Raw genomic sequence first — 20,507 nt, forward strand, 5'->3', positions numbered from 1 at the left:
AGGATTTAGTGTATATACTCTGTAAATAAACAACACTGTATAAAAAATACACAATTTTATTATCAATTTCTACACCTAATGGAAACAACCTGTAAGACCCTGAGTATTGGCTAAGCCAGTGGTTTTCAAACGGTGGATCTCAACCCACTACTCGGTCACGGAATGTAAGGCACTGGGTTGCAGTGGCTCTGGTCAGCACCGCCGACCGGGCCGTTAAAAGTCCCGTCAGCAGTGCTGCCCGGGTAAGGCATGCTAGTCCCTACCTGTTCTGACACTGCGCTGTGCCCCTGAAGCGGCCAGCAGCAGGTCTGGCTCCTAGGTGGGGGGCCACGGGGCTCCGTGTGCTGTCCCGAGCACTGGCTCCACACTCCCACTGGCCGGGAACCAAGTGGGGGTGTGGCGCTCTGTAAATGAGTGTGCTCTAGTAGACACAGATTCGTCTGCTCATTTCTTCAAAACATGACCCCTTCTGCCTCATCCTTGTCCCAGTCTTGTCTCTTCTCCATTCTTAGCTCCTTGTCCTAGTCCCATTCTCATTGCCTACCCAGTCCCAGTCTCCACTCCTCAGGCCTCTCATCCCAATTCCTATCTCCTGGCACAGCCAATCATTTTCTCCGACTTTGGGCTCACTGAGTTTTAATTTCACCTCCACACTCCAAGTTTCTCTCAGCATGAACAATTTCAGCCTGAATGGTTAAAATTTGTACAAAGTTATAAGTAATTGAAAATAGGGTCTTAAAATGGGAAGGGTCAGGCAACCTACCAGCCTCACCTGTAACGGGGAGGGTGGGAGAGGGGGAGAGACACACACACACACACGCTCACTCAAAACGGTCACTCAGAAAAACTGCATCTCTAATGCTGGATTAACTGGAAAGTGCTAAATGAAATAATGTTTGGCACGAACATGACTAACACTTAGGGCTTGATTTGGAGAACAATTCCCACCAGTTGGAATTGTGAGTGCAAACTGAGGACATATCTGCTATTAAAATATCTTAGAATATAGTACTTTGTCATTCAAGTTCTAGTTCCACCAAAATCTACTTAATATTAATGTATTATTTTAATGGTTTTCTACTCCCTTTTCTCAGTATGAAATAGGACAGCAACAAAATGAATGATCGTATTAATGCCACATTTTAATCTGTTTTGCAGAGGAAACTGATGTTATACAACACCAATTAATACAAGAATAACTGCCTTTTTAGTGTAAATAACAAAATGGGTATTATATTGTGTTAATGCACAGTTAAGCTTACTTTTCTGCCTATTTTCCACATAGACCATCTGCGTAATGAAATCATTCTTCCTTCCTCTTTAAGTACTGCTTTGAATAGCTATGCTTGGATCAAAACAGTCTTTTCAATGAATCAAATCTCTATTTCTCTTTCATCATCAGTATGTTCAGCCATAGTGGAAAAGGAAACTCAGTCTTACAGAATGCTCTTCAGATTGCCAAATACTGGAAATAAAATATCCTAACTTACAATTCCCACAATTAAATTTTTTACAATTCAACAAAATATTAGAATCTTCAATATGGGCTACATTCTGCCCCAGTTATACCCCTGCAATCCCATTACACGTAATGGAGTTACAGAGACATAACAGGACAGAACTTTGTTCCTTATTTACAAAAAGAAATGAAATAAAACTACATTCATTTAAATGAATTGGTTAAACTATAAAAGTGTTACATTTCCAAATGTACAGCTAATACAGATTGTGTTCTTCTTCCATATAGAATCAGACCCCTTTTTCCAACAGCTTCTTAGTTGATGTACTACTTAGTTTTCTATTTAAAATTAACAAACCTTTCCAGTCAGCTTTGAAAGATCATCTCCTCCTATTATCTGCATATCTTGTGTAGACTGATCATTCTGAAAGAAGAAAGACAATACATCATTAAATACAATTTAAAAGTAAGTGTTAGAACAGAAAAAAATAAACAGTTTTGGATTCTTTGGCTCCTATAATTCCAATTACCATTATTTTTATGTCAAGTCTTAGTACTAGTATATGGCAGAATCATTCTATAAGCTTGTCTCTTTTGGCCTGACAATCTTCTCCTTAATAGATTTTTTTCTCAACTTGTCTCTATCTGCATGTGAGATTATTTATATTTCTGCTCTCACCAATATATACAAATATTAAGGGTATTTAATTTTTTTTTCCAGAGAAGTGATGTTCCCCTGTTCATTCTTTCTTATTCTGACTGGTGTGGAACAGTATCTTTGCCCTTAATGTGCCACATGCACCTCTTACAATAAGAAAAGGGAAAAAACCAGGAGAACATCATCACTTGATAAACACCTGTAGTGCATTTTCTTATTAGCAGAATCACTATGGATATAGATAGAACGCACCTATAGGTGTTACTGGTGATGAGTTCTAGCCTATTTAAGAACCAATGCACTTAATTTATTTTGAAAAATAAAAGGATGTATTGATTTTACAGACATCCCTGTCTACATGTGTCTTAATCTCACATATAGGGAAATACAATTTAATCTTTTTTTAATGGATTCAAATGAAATGTGTCAGGTCAATTCAATAAAATGAATATTCTAATTCGGGTCAAACTGACCTGAAACAAAATATTTCATTTTGATTATACCATGGTAAATTTTGATTTTTGCGGAAATTGCATTTTTCATCAGAAAATCATTCAGATTGAAAATTTTCCAAGAAGCTGTAGTCAAAACCCTTTAATATCAGTAGTAAAGGACTGGACCACACAATCAGGACAGAAAATTAATTTTTGATGGAAGTGCACAGATGTCTTAAATGAGTAACACAGATTAAAGTAAAAAAACAAACCAAAAACAAAAAAGTAATTCTAGGCCTGCTGAGGAAGTACACTCTTCCCAATTAAAGAAAGAGAATAGGTAAGAAATAAAAATAATTGATAGAGTTTTTGCCAAGTCAGTACAGGCACTAAGCTAATACTGTATAATTTTATAATTTTAATCTAACTTTAAGAAACAGCTGCAGAACCAGTATTTTCTTAACGTGACCTAATTTATTAGTAACATCAGAAAACTGTACAGCTATGAAAAAATTACAAAATGTGCAACTTTTGAACATTTTTCTTATATTTTATCAACTTTTAAAAAGAAAACTATTTCCTTTAAAAAAATTTAACTTGTTAAAATCACATGACCATGATTTTAAAAATTGGTGCCTCCAATTCGGTTTCTAAGTCCATAATTAAACACCTGTATAGGTGTCCTGTTTTTCAAAAGTACTGGGTACAAAGATTGCAGGATACTCATCCGATATCCTCAGCTGGAGTTTACTAGAGAGACTTTATGTTATAAATTAGTGCAACACATCCCTTATCTGCAGTTCTTCACCATCAACAATATGGATATATTCCACTTAACCTTATAACCATTATATGCCTTGTGTGAGATTCTGTGGTGCACCTCAAAGAGAGGTATTTCTTGCAGTGCAGGTGGAGAGGAGCTATGATAGCTTCAACCCACTTTTGCACCCTCCTGATCTTAGGCTGGCATAATTCAGACTAAGTGCCTATCTAAATAACAGCAGCCTTCCTAGACTACCTTATGGATAACAATGTTTTCTAAACACTCCATAGTGCTACATGCTGCAGTCCCACCCACAAGACAGCCTTCTCACCCACAGCCTCACCCCTACATCAGGACATGTAAAAGAGGGCCCTCAGAAGACAGTCTTACAGCCGTCTTTGCAGTTCCTATGCTGGGAAAATTCTCCCCAGCTGGATTGGGGGCTTTTAAGATCCCCTTTATGCTGCTCCAGCCCCTTTACCCAGAGAAACAGGGACAAAGTGGGGAGAGGATTGCACCCCTTACATTTTTAAATAAAAAAGTTCAGTGCTTTTTTCTTAAAAAACAAAGTAAAAAAAAAAACATGCGTCCTAAGGAATTTTTTTTAATACTAAACACAAAATGGAAAAGATATAGAATGTGTTTTTCTATAAGTTCTTCATATGAAAAAATCATCAAAAACAAATAATAAACTATTTGGCCTAGAGCAAAATAGATTAGCCCTTAAAAATCAAGTGAACTGGTTGAAACAGCTATATAAGGCAAAGACATTGAAAATATCTGAAATGAACTAGAATTGTAATTGGAAATTTAATCACTCTTCTGGTTGCAAAAGCTGAGAAAGCCTTGTAATACACTATACAACTTTTCTGGAAAACTTAATGTAAACAAACTGCTCATCTGAAAATTAAATGAAAACACGGAAGATATTTTGGAGTCCTATCTGCACACTACTAAGGACTTGATTACTGAAAAAGATGGTTACCTTTCGTAACTCGAGTTCTTTGAGATGTGTTGCTCATGTCCGTTCCATTGTAGGTATATGTGCTTGCTACAAGCACTGGTGCTGGAAGTTTTTCCCTCAGTGGGATCTGTAGGGGACCGGCTCCGGTGCCTCTGGAGTGGTGAGCATATGCACCAGTACAAGGCATACTGCCGGCTCCCCACCTCAGTTCCTTCTTGCTGGAATTCCGACAGAGCAGAAGGAGGGCAGATCATAGAATGGACATGAGCAACATATCTCGAACAAAAACAGTTATGAAAGGTAATCCTCTTTTCTTCTTTGACTGCTTGCTTATGTCCATTCCATTGTAGATGACTCACAAGCAGTACCACCAGAGGCACATAGGAGTTCATCAACATGTTGATTGCAATATAGCTCTGCCGAAGCCAGCATCTTCTCTGGCATGCTGAGTGATGGCGTAATGCATCGTGAACGTGTGTACTGAAGACCATGCCATGGCCCTGCAGCTGTCCTGGACAGGGACATGCTCCAGGAAGGCAGCCAAAGACGCCTGTGCCCTTGTCGCGTGAGCCTTCGCTATCGGTGGTGGCACAGCCTGCGCCAACTCGTAACAAGTACAGATGCAGGTGGTGATCCAATTCGAAATCCTCTGAGAGGACACTGGAAGACCCTTTGTCCTGTCAGCTATCGCGATGAAGAGCTGGGTCGATCTGTGGAAGGGCTTGGTGCGCTCCAGGTAGAAAGCAATGGCACGCCTGACATCTAGAGTGTGCAGCCACCTCTCCTCATTGGTTGTGTGCGGCATTGGACAAAACGCTGGGAAGAAGATATCCTGGTTGACATGGAAGTGCAATACCACCTTTGGCAGGAAGGCCGAATGGGGCTGCAGCTGGACCTTGTCCTTGTAGTATACCATGTATGGGGGCTCCGAAGTGAGGGCTTTAATCTCGGAGACACGTCTCGCCAAGGTAATAGCTATGATGAATGCAACCTTCCACAACAACAAGTGGGAAGGGAACAAAAAGCCATAGGCTCAACGGGTGGACCCGTGAGCCTGGAGAGGACCAGGTTGAGGTCCCACTGGGGAACCGAGTCCCGGATCAGAGGAAAGAAAGAGTCTTTTAAGGCCTTTCAGGAACCTGATCGACATCTCATGCGAGAATACTGATCTACCCTGGATGCGAGAATGGAAGGCCAATATGGCTGCCAGGTGCACCTTGATCAAAGAGAAGGCGAGGCCCTGGTGCTTTAAGTGAAACAAATAATCCAGAATGGACTGCAGAGATGACTGGGTCGGGGGGATATTGTGCTCCGATGCCCAGCAGAAGAAATGCTTTTGTTTTGCCAGGTAAGTTGCTCTGGTGGAGGGCTTTCTGCTCTCCAAGAAAACCTGCTGTACCTGACTAGAGCAGGTTTGTTCCTCTTGATTCAGCCATGCAGCATCCAACCTGTGAGGTGGAGAGGGGCAAGGTTCGGGTGCAGAAACCAATCGTGATCCTGCGAGAGTAGGTCTGGGTGGCTGGGAAAATGGCCACAGGATTGTTATGAGCAGGTCCATGAGCATGCCAAACCAATGCTGGCGAGGCCATGCTGGGGCGATCATAATGACCTGTTCCTCATCCCTCTTGATTTTTGAGAGGGCTTTGCTGATGAGCAGAATTGGTGGGAAGGTATTCATCAGGTCTCCTGACCATGGACAGGAGAAAGGCAACGAAAGTGAGCCTCAGCTGAGGCACTGGAGAGAGCAGAACTGATGACACTTTCTGTTCTGTCTGGTGGCAAAGAGGTCCACTCGGGGAGCTCCCCACTGCCGGAAGAGCATTCTGACGACCTCTGAGTGGAGGGACGACTTGTGGCGAGAGAAGAAGGACCTGCTGAGGCGATCCGCCAGCATGTTCTGGACACCGGGGAGGTGCGAGGCTTCCAGGGTGATTACATGCTGACAGAGGGCCTCCTGGCACAGAGTCGACAAACGAGCTCCCCCCATCTGTTGACACACAACATGGAGGCCAGGTTGTCTGTCAACACCTGCACCATCCTACTGGACAGTTGGGGAAGGAAGACTCCACAAGCCAGACAGATGGCTCTGAGCTCCCTGACATTTATATGAAGTGTGAGCTCCTCTTGAGACCATAACCCTTGAGTTTGCAGTATACTGAGATGCACTCCCAAACCGAGGTCAGCCGCATCTGAAATCAGGGAGACTGTGGGTTGCAGGCTTGAGAACAGCACACCTTCCAACACCAGAATCGGGTCAGACCACCACTGCAGGGAGGTAAGTACCCATGGCGGGATCATGATGACCTTGTCTAGGTGATGTCTGGCCAGGGAGTAGACCGATGTCAGGCACATCTGGAGGGGGCGTAGTCTGAGTCTCACATGTCGGACAAAGTACGTGCATGCTGCCATGTGCCCCAATAATCTGAGACAGACCTGGGCAGTGGTGAGCAGGTGGGCAGTGACGCTGGCAATCAGATCTGACATTGCTCTGAACCTGGCCTCTGGCAGGAATGCTCTGGATTGAGTAGAGTAGAGTATCACTCCGATAAATTCTATCCATTGGACCAGGATCAACTTCGATTTTTGTTTATTTATCAACAGGCCCAGAGCTTGACAAGTGGCTCACAACGTCTCAATACGGTCTGTCTGTTCTGAAAACAGTGCGAGGCCATTGAATGGGAGGTCTTGAATGGATTGCTGAACCTCCACCGACAGGCCCGACGACTGCAATCAGGACACACACCTTATAGAAATGGCTGAAAGCATGATCCAGGCCACAGTTCTGCCCTCATTGAGGATAGCCATTGAGCATTCCTTTCTGAGCCTCTGGCATTGAGTCCACAAAGTTGGCCATGGATTGCCAGATATTAAAGTTAAAACGGCCAAGTAAGGCCTGATGGTTGGCCACTCTCAGCTAGAGGCTGTACGTAGAATAAATCTTTCTACCAAAGAGATCGAACCTCTTTGTGTCCTTATTCTTAGGTATCTATCCCGGTTGGCCCTGTCTATCATGCTCGTTGGCTGCCAACACAACCAGTGAGCTTGGGAGAGGGTGGCTATAAAGATACTCAAACACCTTGGCAGGGACATAGTATTTTCTTTCCGCCCACTTAGAGATGGGAGGCAGGGAGGAGGGTGTCTGCCACAGGGCCTTAGTAAAATTTTCACCACTCCCTCGTGTGCTGGCAATGCCATCTTGGAGGGGGCTGCTGCACTTAGCACATCGAACAGGGAGTCCGTGGGCTCCGCCAGTTCCTTGGCTTCCAGCCCCACATTTGATGCCACCCTATTCAAAAGCTCCTAGTGGGCCTTGCATTATCCTTGGGGACCATATGAGAGGGCCCCACTATCGCCTCATCTGGCGAAGATGATGATGAGGCAGGTACAGGTGGGTCTGCCAACTCCACCGCTTCTGCCTAGGGGAGCCTCAGCCAAATCTGGCTGTCCCTGGATAGTCTGTTCTGACTCCACGTCCGAGCCAGGGGGTGGGCAGGAGACTGTCGCTGACCATCTTTCAGATGCCCCTGAGACTGACCAATGCCCCTGTGATGGGTGGGGAAACTCCCAGGGGTTCCATAGTTGCCAGGGGGCCGGCCATGGCCCTGGGATCAAGGTCCCCTCTGGGCCACTAGAGGGGAATGCCAACGCCTCCGGTGGGCAGGTTCTCCTTCTCGCTGTCCTAGTCCAAGGAGGGTGAGACTTGTCTGGGGGACCAGGACGATACTGAGGCTGCCTGTCTACACCAATCCTGTCGGCTCTGTCCACAGACCTCCTTTGGGGACCTTGATTGGGGTGATGGCTCTCAGTGCTGCGACTCTAGTGACTGGTGGCAGTGTTTGGCAGATTGGCGATGGTACCCCGGTGATCGACGCCTCATGTTTAGACAGCAGTGTCACTTCGTTGACCAGGAGCGGGAATGGGAGCGAGAAGATCACAGTCTCGGAGACCAACAAGGTGCCTGTAGTGATCTGTAATGGCAATCCGGAGATGGGGCTCCAGGGACCGGCGTCTCGACCCTCCGGAATGGTGCTGTGGACTGGGAGAATGCCTTGGATGCTCTGGGCACTGGGAACTGGTGCCATGCCTCTGCAGGTCTGCGCCAGACGGCCAGTGATTGTCGCCGTGATCTCAAGGAATGCTGTCTAGAGTCCAGGGACAGATGCTGGGAACTCTGGAAGGTAAGCAGACCCACGTCCAGGGGCTGGTGGCATTGTTCAGGCGAGCGCTGGTGGAGCACCCCCTGTGGTGGGGAGCGGTGCCACACTGATGGAGACTACCGGAAGGGTGCCAGGGGAGGTTTACCCCTTGAATAGGGCACCTCAGTGGCCAGCTTGGCAGCAGCGGAAGGCACAACATGTCCTTAGCGGTCTGAAAGGCCTCTGGTGTGGACGGCACTGCCAGGTGTTGAGTGCCTCTGCTGCTTCCCAGGGTGGTGGCAGGGACTTGAATTGGGCTCGACAGCTCAATGGGAGTTGGAGCCTAGCCACCATTTGGTGGGTCTCTGCTCTCCTTTGGCTCTCTCCTTCCATTTACAAGACATAGGAGAACATCCCCTCTGGGTTTTGCTTTTTAGCCAGTACCAGGGATGTGGATCGGTGCCGGTCAGAGATCAGTGCCAGTGGCACGCTCCACATCGAGGCCGCGGTGCTTGGAGCAGAGTCCGATCTTGTTGGGTCCGTGGCTGGTGTGAGGGCCAACTCCATAAGGAGTCCTCTGTATCAAACATCCCACTCCTTCTTGGTCTGCGGCCTGAAGCTCTTGCAAATGCGACACTTGTCACCCATGTGGGTTTTTCCCTAAACACTTCACTGCGGATCACTGTCTGGCATAAGTTTTTTGTAACAATCACAAGGTTTGAAGCTCGGGACTGGGGCAGGCCCCGTCTGAAGGCTAAGTCCCATACAGGACTAACTATTTCTAACAACACTTAAGGAACTACTAACTATACAACTTTAAACAACTATATACAACAAATTCACTACTAGGTACAGTAGAGATAGGAAAGCTTGCAAAGGCAAGGAGACGTTCCAGCGTCATCACGGGCAGTAAGAAGGAACTGAGGGAGGGAGGAGCCAGCGGAGCCCCTTATACCAGTGCAGGCGCCACAGTAGGTCCCCGATGGATACCTAAGGTATCCCTATGGTCCCCTAAGGAAAAAACTTCAAGCACCGGTGCGTGTGGCGAGCACACACATGTACAATGGAATGGACATGAGCAAGCACTCGAAGAAGAACAAAGACTATATATGAAATTTTTGCAGGTTTTAAATTTCACATCACAATATGTCCATATGAACAGAAAGTAGCAATCTGGATTAAATCTTTCAATACCTGTTTTTATGATCCTTCCAGTATGGCATACAACTTCCAACAACCTCTTCAATGCTACACAACATAAAAAATTTCAAATAGGTTCCTGGGAAATTTTGAACCCTTGGAGATGGATGGAATATAAAACAAGCAATCTGCATAAGAAAGATATATTGCTATGATTTGAAGCAGCAAAATGCTACTTTCAGTACTTACAGGTCAGGTGTTTTGGCACCAAATGCTATAGAAGCACCTTATGGAAAAACCTACATACTGGAAGTCAAGTATGGGAACCTAAGAAGTAAGAGAACCACTTCTAGCACATATTAGACCTATCTCACCAGAATAACTACAACATTTTTACATTGTGTTTCTAAACTAGAGAGGGTGGGATTCTCCCAAATAAAACACAAATATACAATGGCTGTTGTGGGGAACAGAGCCTTTCTGGCTTCAGGGTTGAAGTAAAAGGAGAAAAACATCCCCAGGAGGAGGGAGATTAATGAAAGACTGGACTTTTAAACGTAAAAAAAAAAAAAAAAAAAATCCCTTTCAGCAATTTCACAGGACTATTTCCTTTGCGTATTGGTATTTTTGGCTTCAGCCGAAAGGAAGACGCTGGAGCAGCATATTCATTGCTGGCAAATAGTTTGGTAAGTCTGAACACGAGAGCCATTCAGAGTACAGGGATTACAGTAGCCAATCAGAAAGAGAACTGCATCTTCAAACACTAACTATTGTGACACAACTGCAAACAGTTATGTAAATCTGTGTTCTGATTAGCTGATAATTGATGTCAGAATACAAGACTAAGTATTCAGTATGGCTATTGGGAACTACCATGCAGTAAGTAGGCAATTCAGACACCCAGAATCAATCTGGGTGCACAGAACTGCATAACCATGAAAAAACAAACAGTCATGCATCAGTATCTATATATCATCCAGCAGTTAGGAAAATTCCATTTCAGTACAAAAATCTGATAATTTATTATACAAACCTTGAAGATAAAGATATTTCTCATACATGGCTAACTCAGACTTTAATACAAATACTTGACAAATAGTGACATTGCACAGCATAATATAAACTTGTAATAATAATAATGCATACAGAAAGCCATGGCGTTATGGTTACCATAGGAATTTCACTTCCAAATTTTCTGACTTCTCTGGATTTGGAATCTTAAATTAACATCGAACTAAGTCTTAAGCATCAAAAATTCAGAGAATCATAGATGTCAGATGAAAAAAACTATTACATCATTCAACAGAAATTTAGTGTACAGGCTATATTTAGTTGCAAATCATCATGTTTGAATGGTTACCAACCAATGAGTCAAATTTTTTTAGGAAAATAACTAAAAAGCACAAACGCAAAACACAATTAAAATTGATTATTTAAATCCAGGTTGCCTGTTTGTTGATTTAAATCATGATTAAAATTGGTGATTCAAATTGTTTTGATTTAAATCAATCCACCCTGCCCTCAAACCCACACAATATCTGGTCTTCTTTGAACTTCCTCCAGTCTATTCAACTTTTTCTGGCAAAGTGGTGCTTAAATCTGAACGCAGTATGCCAGGTGGCCACAAAGAATCTCTGCTATATGACACGATGCCTTTGTCTATGCAGCATCAAAACTGAATTGGTCTTTCTCAGCAGACCTATCACATTGCAAAGTCATGTCTAATTTGTGTCCACTCTTACATTTAGGCCTCTTTCAGCATGCTGCTTCCCAGATTGCTTTGCTTCATCCCATTTAATATCTATGTTTCAGATTACTTTACTCCAAATTATAATTTATTTTTTTCCAACTGGAATCTCATTTTGTTATTTCCAGCCCATGTTTTTAATCTCACTAGCTACCTTCCTATAATGTCTATGTTCTAATTGAGGTTTACAACTCCTCCCCAAAATAGGACCATCTGGGAATGTCATGCACATGCTCTTTACTGTCTTTTCCAGAGCACTAATGAAGAGGTTAAATAAGACATTTCCTATCCCTATGGTACTTCAGGGTACCTCCTCTAAACACAAAATCACTGCCATTTCTCATTACCCCTTGTTTACTGTCTTCTGGCCATCTTTCAAGACACCCCCCCCCGCAAAATAGCCTGTCACTTACAAAATACAAAAACTAAAATCAGAAAAATCTTAAATCTATTCTTGAAATTTCAGAGAAAAGAGGACTTCTCGCTTCGCCATTTACAGGGGCTAATCTTTCAGGGCCTGTGCTTGGATGTGCAGGGACTGAAGGAGAAAGGGTGCAAGAACCCTCTTCATTTTTCTGAACCCCACAAATGGGTCTGAAGAGCAGCCTACAGGGAATGGTCTAGAGGTGAGGCCACGGCCCTGTACCATTTCCACACTAGTTCTCAGAGCTGGATGGGAAACAATTTTCCCATCCTATGAATAGCTGAGTTTGAAACTTTTTCCCATCTCAAATCAGGATGAAAAGTTGAAAATATCCACAAACAGAAAAAAACGTTTCCCCCCATTTTGAGTCAATCAAAATGTTTCACATCAATAATTTTGAAACACTTTGTTTCAATTTAGACCTTTTTTCATTTTTTAACTTTTTCAGTCTAATTAGCTTAATTTTCTAAATGAAAAATTGTCTCAAACCAGAAATTTTCATTTAATATTGACAATTTCAAAACTTTTTTTTTTAAACACATTTTTTCAAATGGTGAAATTGATTGATCCTGACCCTGTCCCATGCAGTTTCAGTTTTGACAAATTAGCATTTTTCAACCAAAAAAAAAAAAGATTTGTCTAAAAATTCCCAACCAGCTCTAATGATGGGTACAGCAGCCAGTCATTTAGTCCCAAATGCCATCAGAGTGGTATTGCTCCTCACTGCACTCAATGTGGCCTAGTTCCTCATTACTGTAGCTGACCCTCTGTTTTTACTCAAGCAAAATTTTAACTGGCTTCAATGAAAAGCAAATTTGTTATAGCACTAATGTGACTGTAGGCCAAAATAAAACAAAAACAAAACAAAGACTGAACTAGTGATTCAGTGTTATTTGCTAATCACGTAAATGAATACTACTGAAATATAAGGAAATGGAGAAAAGGCTACACAGAGGAACATTAGCAGTAGAACATTAAGACATGGTTATACTCTAAACTTTTTTCATCTGTTCAATACTGATTTATCATTTTTATTTTACACAAAACCCTGTGTGTCCTGAGATGCTGAGAGGACCTTGGGAAAGAAACAAAAATATATCTATTACCACTTCACTTCTCAGAGTTTGCAAGTTAACAGTTTGTTTGACTTCGATGCTGACTGGCAGTACAGCCTTTTAAATTTCTTCTGTATTAAGTCATGTCTTTTGAACTGGGTGGAGCCGTGAATTACTACATTTCTTTTATTTCTCTAGAGACCAGTGCTTGGATCTAGTGCAGGCTACAAGTGAAATGAGTTGGGTGGTCTCAGGAAAATGTCTTGTAAACAGCATTGCTCACCAGAAAGTTGCACAAAGCAGTGCACACATCTTTGGTCTGTATTAAATGAATGGAATCTGGATTACATTAATACTGTACTTGCAGAATGAAAGATACTTTAATCATGACAAAAAGACAGCTCTAGCAAATCAGTTCAAGTGAAAATTTGCATTATAAAATGGAAGCATTATAACTTTATTGCATCCCATTTTACTGTAACCTGGACAGTTCATATTTTCTGTTCAAAGGTCAATTAATTTGTGCACTGCCTTGAAGATTGCAGGGCCAGATCGTCACCTCTATTCCACTTGCTTTGTGCGTCTCCAGCAGTGCAAAGCAGTTGCAAATCTGGCAGATCTGCCACGCTGAGGATTCCCCCAATGAGGTTTTTGCCTTTTGCTCCCCATCTCCTGGCATAAGGGGTGTTTGCAGAGAAAAGCAGGGGGTCAATGGAACACAGTGGTCTGTTGCTTACCTCTTGGGACTTCAGACAGCTGCATGTAGTTTAGAACATCTGCAAGGCTGTTCTAAATTATGCTGGGTTCAGGATGGCTCCATGGTGGCCCCAGGATCAGGGAAGTGAAAAGTAAAAGTCACTTATCTTAGTCACAGCAGGGTAGCTAGCCCTGAGGTCTTCCATTTATCCCCACAGTAGGTACAGCACAAGCAGCACACCACCAATAAGCCTTAATTCTGGCCTAATGAGTCCACCCCTAGGGAGAGAGGAGAGTTCAGTCTCCGTGCTCACTCAGTCCTCACCCTCTCCCTTTCCATTAAGATTCACAGCTATTGTCTGTGGTCAATGCTATTGCAATGGGGTGTTCTATAAACCTAACATTTGTTCAGTAAGAACTGGACAGAGACCACCAATGTATTTCACAAAGACCACTGATCACGGATATAAATGACTCTGTTACTCTTGATATGGGCCACATGAGAAGACAGATGAACGACTTTCTCATTACCAAACTCCAGAGCACTGATTTGAAGAAACTGTCCCAACACTTCCCTTCCACCACAAGATAGTTTGCTTGCATGTTTACCCCAAGGTTTTGATTTCCTCTAGGTGAATTGCATGTGGAGGAGTTTAATGAAGATAAAGTAAATTTCATTCTTATTCCCAACTATTTTAAGACTAGATGTTCACAAGAAACCTTTTTTCGCTGTAGAGACAGATGATGAAGCAGTGATTTTGCAGTCACAGACCTGTTAGTAGTATTTGATATTTGAAGATTTATAGGTTATTTGTGATCTTAATTTACTGGTACATAAATATCCAATTATGTATAGCTTTTCACTGATCTTTTTCAAAGCAATTTATAATTATAGTTAAAAATAATGGGAGAGATGTGGCTAAATTCCCTGAAGGGCTTTGAAAACAAAAAAATTTGTAACTAAAATTAATGCAGTACCCAAAAGTGTACTAGCCTTAACAGCCTTTTCTAGGCTCTGCTAAAATCTTAGCAGAGACCAAATGAGCATGCTCACAAGTGCTTCCTCTTACTGTAATTGCTTATGATATTTTACTTTTTAACTTTTGTCCCAACCTCAACTAATGATGGATTCCTCAATAAGGCTGATTTACATTCAAGGTTTGTAGGTTGTTCATTGAACAAAAAAAACCAAACCAAACAAAAAAAAGGACGAAGCAGCAAAACTATCTCATAATGCTTTAAATAAGTCCCCCCTCCTAACTCTTCAAAAAGGGTTGAAGGAGTTTTCTTCAATCTTAAAAAAAAATACATATTTTAAAAACAATTGCCTCTATGCAGAGACCAAATCTGGAAAATTTGAGCCCCAAAGGAAAATCTTCCCAAAAATTATCAAAGTGTGAAATCCACAACTGCATCATCTGTCTCTGTACAATGAGAGAAACAGGCTGGTTACAAACATTTATTCTGAAGATAAATGGGTTAAAGAATGAGATTTGTTATGTCTTTAGAAAATTCATCTGGTGGAATTGCAGAGAAACCAAAGGGTAAACATGCAAGTCTAATATTATCCCAGTGGTAATATAAACTAAATTTAAGTGAAGGTAAGAGGAAGTAAGAGACTTAGGAGTCCTAGGGTATGTCTACACTAAGAAATTAGGTCAAATTTATAGAAGTTGTTTTTTTAGAAATCGGTTTTATATATTCGAGTGTGTGTGTCCCCACAGAAAATGCTCTAAGTGCATTAAGTGCATTAACTCAGCGGAGTGCTTCCACAGTACCGAGGCAAGCGTCGACTTCCGGAGTGTTGCACTGTGGGTAGCTATCCCACAGTTCCCACAGTCTCCGTTGCCCACTGGAATTCTGGGTTGAGATCCCAATGCCTGATGGGGCTAAAACATTGTCGCGGGTGATTCTGGGTACATGTCGTCAGGCCCCTGTTCCCTCCCTCCCTTTGTGAAAGCAGCAGCAGACAATCGTTTCGCGCCTTTTTTCTTGAGTTGCTTGTGCAGACGCCATACCACGGCAAGCATGGAGCCCGCTCAGGTAACCATCACCGTATGTCTCCTGGGTGCTGGCAGACATGGTACTGCATTGCTACACAGCAGCAGCAACCCCTTTCTTGTGGCAGCAGACGGTACAATAGGACTGGTAGCCGTCATCGTCATGTCCGAGGTGCTCCTGGCCGCATCAGCCAGGAGCGCCTGGGCAGACATGGGTGCAGGGACTACATTAGAAGTGACTTGACCAGGTCATTCTCTTTAGTCCTGCAGTCAGTCCTATTGAACCATCTTATGGTGAGCAGGCAGGTGATACGGATTGCTAGCAGTCCTATTGTACCATCTTCTGTTGGGCAGGCAAGAGATGAGGATGGCTAGCAGTCCTATTGTACCATCTTCTGCCGAGCAGCCATGAGATGTGGATGGCTTGCAGTCCTTCTGCACCATCTGCTGCCAGCCAAAGATGTAAAAGATACATGGAATGGATCAAAACAAGAAATAGACCAGATTTGTTTTGTACTCATTTGCTTCCCCCCATCTAGGGGACTCATTCCTCTAGTCACTCACAGAGAAGGTGCAGCGAGGTAAATCTAGCCATGTATCAATCAGAGGCCAGACCAACCTGCTTGTTCCAATAAGAACAATTACTTAGGTGCACCATTTCTTATTGGAACCCTCAGTGAAGTCCTGCCTGATATACTCCTTGATGTAAAGCCACCCCCTTTGTTGATTTTAATTCCCTGTAAGCCAAGTCGTCAGTCGCCCCTCCCTCCGTCAGAGCAACGGCAGACAATCGTTCCACGCCCTTTTTCTGTGCGGACGCCATACCAAGGAAACCATGGAGGCCACTCAGCTCACTTTGGCAATTAGGAGCACATTAAACACCACACGCATTATCCAGCAGTATATGCAGCACCAGAACCTGGCAGAGCGATACTGGACGAGGAGACGACGTCAGCGCTATCACGTGAGTGATCAGGACATGGGCACAGATTTTTCTGAAAGCATGGGCCCTGCCAATGCATGCATCATGGTGCTAATGGGGCAGGTTCATGTGGTGGAACGCCAATTCTGGGCTCGGGAAACAAGCACAGACTGGTGGGACCGCATAGTGTTGCGGGTCTGGGACGATTCCCAGTGGCTGCAAAACTTTCGCATGCGTAAGGGCACTTTCATGGAACTTTGTGACTTGCTTTCCCCTGCCCTGAAGCGCATCAATACCAAGAAGAGAGCAGCCCTCACAGTTGAGAAGCGAGTGGCAATAACCCTGTGGAAGCTTGCAATGCCAGACAGCTACAGGTCAGTCGGGAATCAATTTGGAGTGAGCAAATCTACTGTGGGGGCTGCTGTGATGCAAATAGCCCACGCAATCAAAGATCTGCTGATATCAAGGGTAGTGACCCTGGGAAATGTGCAGGTCAGAGTGGATGGCTTTGCTGCAATGGGATTCCCTAACTGTGGTAGGGCCATAGACGGAACCCATATCCCTATCTTGGCACCGGAGCACCAAGTCGGCGAGTACATAAACCGCAAGGGGTACTTTTCAATAGTGCTGCAAGCTCTGGTGGATCACAAGGGACGTTTCACCAACATCAACGTGGGATGGCCGGGAAAGGTACATGACACTCGCATCTTCAGGAACTCTGGTCTGTTTCAAAAGCTGCAGGAAGGGACTTTATTCCCAGACCAGAAAATAACCGTTGGGGATGTTGAAATGCCTATAGTTAGCCTTGGGGACCCAGCCTACCCCTTAATGCCATGGCTCATGAAGCTGTACACAGGCAGCCTGGACAGTAGTCAGGAGCCGTTTAACCACAGGCTGAGCAAGTGCAGAATGGTGGTAGAATGTGCATTTGGACGTTTAAAAGCACGCTGGCGCAGTTTACTGACTCGCTTAGACCACAGTGAAACCAATATTCCCACTGTTATTACTGCTTGCTGTGCGCTCCAAAATATCTGTGAGAGTAAGGGGGAGAGGTTTATGGTGGGGTGGGAGGTTGAGGCAAATTGCCTAGCTGCTGGTTATGCACAGCCAGACACCAGGGTGATTAGAAGAGCACAGGAGGGCGCGGTCCGCATCAGAGAAGCTTTGAAAACCAGTTTCATGACTGGCCAGGCTACGGTGTGAAAGTTCTGTTTGTTTCTCCTTGATGAAACCCCCCGTCCCTTGGTTCACTCTACTTCCCTGTAAGCTAACTATCCTCCCCTCCTGCCTTCAATCACCGCTTGCAGAGGCAATAAAGTCATTGTTGCTTCACATTCATGCATTCTTTATTCATTCATCACACAAATAGGGGGATGACTACCAAGGTAGGCCAGGAGGAGTGGTGGAGGAGGGAAAGAAAATGCCACACAGCACTTTAAAAGTTTACAACTTTAAAACTTATTGAATGCCAGCCTTCTGGTTTTTGGGCAATCCTCTGTGGTGGAGTGGCTGGTTGGCCAGAGGCCCCCCCACCGCGTTCTTGGGCATCCGGCTGAGGAGACTATGGAACTTGGGGAGGAGGGTAGTTGGTTACACAGGGGCTGTGGCGGCAGTCTGTGCTCCAGCTGCGTTTGCTGCAGCTCAACCATACACTGGAGCATATTGGTTTGATCCTCCAGCAGCCTCAGCATTGAATCCTGCCTCCTCATCACGCTGCCGCCACATTTGAGCTTCAGCCCTGTCTTCAGCCGGCCACCTCTCCTCCTGGTCATTTTGTGCTTTCCGGCACTCTGACATTATTTGCCTCCACGCATTCGTCTGTGCTCTGTCAGCATGGGAGGACAGCATGAGCTCAGAGAACATTTCATCACGAGTGCGTTTTTTTTCTTTCTAATCTTTGCTAGCCTCTGAGAAGGAGAAGATCCTGTGATCATTGAAACACATGCAGCTGGTGGAGAAAAAAAAAAAGGGACAGCGGTATTTAAAAAGACATTTTATAAAACAATGGCTATACTCTTTCAGGGTAAACCTTGCTGTTAACATTACATACATAGCACATGTGCTTTCATTACAAGGTCACATTTTGCCTCCTCCCACCGCGTGGTTACCCCCTCAACCCTACCCCCGCCCCGTGGCTAACAGCAGGGAACATTTCTGTTCAGCCACAGGCAAACAGCCCAGCAGAAACGGGTACCTCTGAGTGTCCCCTGAAGAAAAGCACCCTATTTCAACCAGGTGACCATGAATGATATCTCACTCTCCTGAGGATAACACAGAGAGATAAAGAACGGATGTTGTTTGAATGCCAGCAAACAGACACTGAATGCTTTGTTGTACAATGATTCCCGAGTACGTGCTACTGGCCTGGAGTGGTAAAGTAGTCCTACCATGGAGGATGCAATAAGGCTGCCTTCCCCAGAAACCTTTTGCGAAGGCTTTGGGAGTACATCCAGGAGAGCCGCGAATGCCAGGGCAAATTAATCCTTTCACATGCTTGCTTTTAAACCATGTATAGTATTTTAAAAAGGTACACTCACCGGAGGTCCCTTCTCCGCCTGCCGGGTCCAGGAGGTAGCCTTGGGTGGGTTTGGGGGGTACTGGCTCCAGGTCCAGAGTGAGAAACAGTTCCTGGCTGTCAGGAAAACCGGTTTCTCCTCTTGCTTACTGTGAGCTATCATCTTCTTCGTCCCCAAAACCTGCTTCCGTGTTGCCTCCATCTCCATTGAAGGAGTCAAACAACACGGCTGGGGTAGTGGTGGCTGAACCCCCTAAAATGGCATGCAGCTCATCATAGAAGCGGCATGTTTGGGGCTCTGACCCAGAGCGGCCGTTCGCCTCTCTGGTTTTCTGGTAGGCTTGCCTCAGCTCCTTAAGTTTCACGCAGCACTGCTTCGTGTCCCTGTTATGGCCTCTGTCCTTCATGCCCTGGGAGATTTTGACAAAGGTTTTGGCATTTCGAAAACTGGAACGGAGTTCTGATAGCACGAATCCCTCTCCCCATACAGTGATCAGATCCCGTACCTCCCGTTCAGTCCATGCTGCAGCTCTTTTGCTATTCTGGGACTCCAGCCTGGTCACCTCTGCTGACGAGCCCTGCATGGTCACCTCTGCTGACGAGCCCTGCATGGTCACCTCTGCTGACGAGCCCTGCATGGTCACCTGCAGCTTGTCACGCTGGCCAAACAGGAAATGAGGTTCAAAAGTTCGCAGTTCTTTTCCTGTCTACCTGGCCAGTGCATCTGAGTTGAGAGTGCTATCCAGAGCGGTCACAATGGAGCACTCTGGGATGGCTCCCGGAGGCCAATACCATCAAATTGTGTCCACAGTACCCCAAATTTGACCCAGCAAGGCCGATTTAAGCGCTAATCCACTTGTCAGGGGTGGAGTAAGGAAATCGATTTTAAGAGCCCTTTAAGTAAAAAAAAAGGGCTTCATCATGTGGACGGGTGCAGGTTTACATCAATTTAATACTGCTAAATTTGACCTAAAGTCCTAGTGTAGACCAGGGCCTAAACTGTAGTGAGGAGCAGAAAGGGTGGTAGAGAAGATTAGGGAAAAATGAGGGAGAGAGAGAGCTGTGCACTTGTGACATTGCACCAATTCATTAGGACTCACAGGTGAATGAGGACAACAGAGATGGATATAAGAAGCAGTCCGCAACTTTATTAACTCAATTCTGGAGAAGGGAGCTATCTGCCCTGTCTCCCTGTACCAGCCATTTAAGTGGATCCAGTGCAGGGATTTCAGGATTCCCATCATGTAGCCCATAACCCAGTATAGACTCAACATACCTTTAGGATTCAGCTGATTCTACTGAATCCTCTCACTTTCTCCACTGTGAAGGGGACAGAAAATACTGAAGAGGGACCTTTGACTGCAAAGTCTTCAGGGCTCCCATTTTCCCATAAACTCATTGTGGCAAGATGGCCGATTTTAGTCTGGTGGGTCCTGTGCTTTTCTTGACAGGGAGATAAGATGCCACCCTTTGCCCCTGCTCTTGGGTGCTGAGGGCCCCGCTACTAGCCTGGGAAGGTGGTAGAGGAGGGAAGCGGGGAAGGAGGTCTGGGTTTGCTCCTCGCTCTGAGTCCCAGGTCCCTCTCAACCCCTGT

The 20,507-nt window shown here is 44.5% G+C and overlaps 1 protein-coding gene across 1 annotated transcript in view; it reads right to left on the reverse strand.

Moving 5' to 3' along the window:
• The window catches only part of PRTFDC1 (phosphoribosyl transferase domain containing 1), a 67,084-nt gene that overhangs the window by 8,359 nt on the left and 38,218 nt on the right, over positions 1–20,507 (reverse strand). Inside the window, exon 4 of the mRNA XM_073329573.1 lies at positions 1,818–1,883. Coding sequence (XP_073185674.1) covers positions 1,818–1,883 — 66 coding nt within the window. The remainder of the gene's footprint in view (positions 1–1,817; positions 1,884–20,507) is intronic.

Source organism: Lepidochelys kempii, chromosome 2 (assembly GCF_965140265.1).
Source record: "Lepidochelys kempii isolate rLepKem1 chromosome 2, rLepKem1.hap2, whole genome shotgun sequence".
In the NCBI taxonomy this organism is placed as follows: Eukaryota; Metazoa; Chordata; order Testudines; family Cheloniidae; genus Lepidochelys; species Lepidochelys kempii.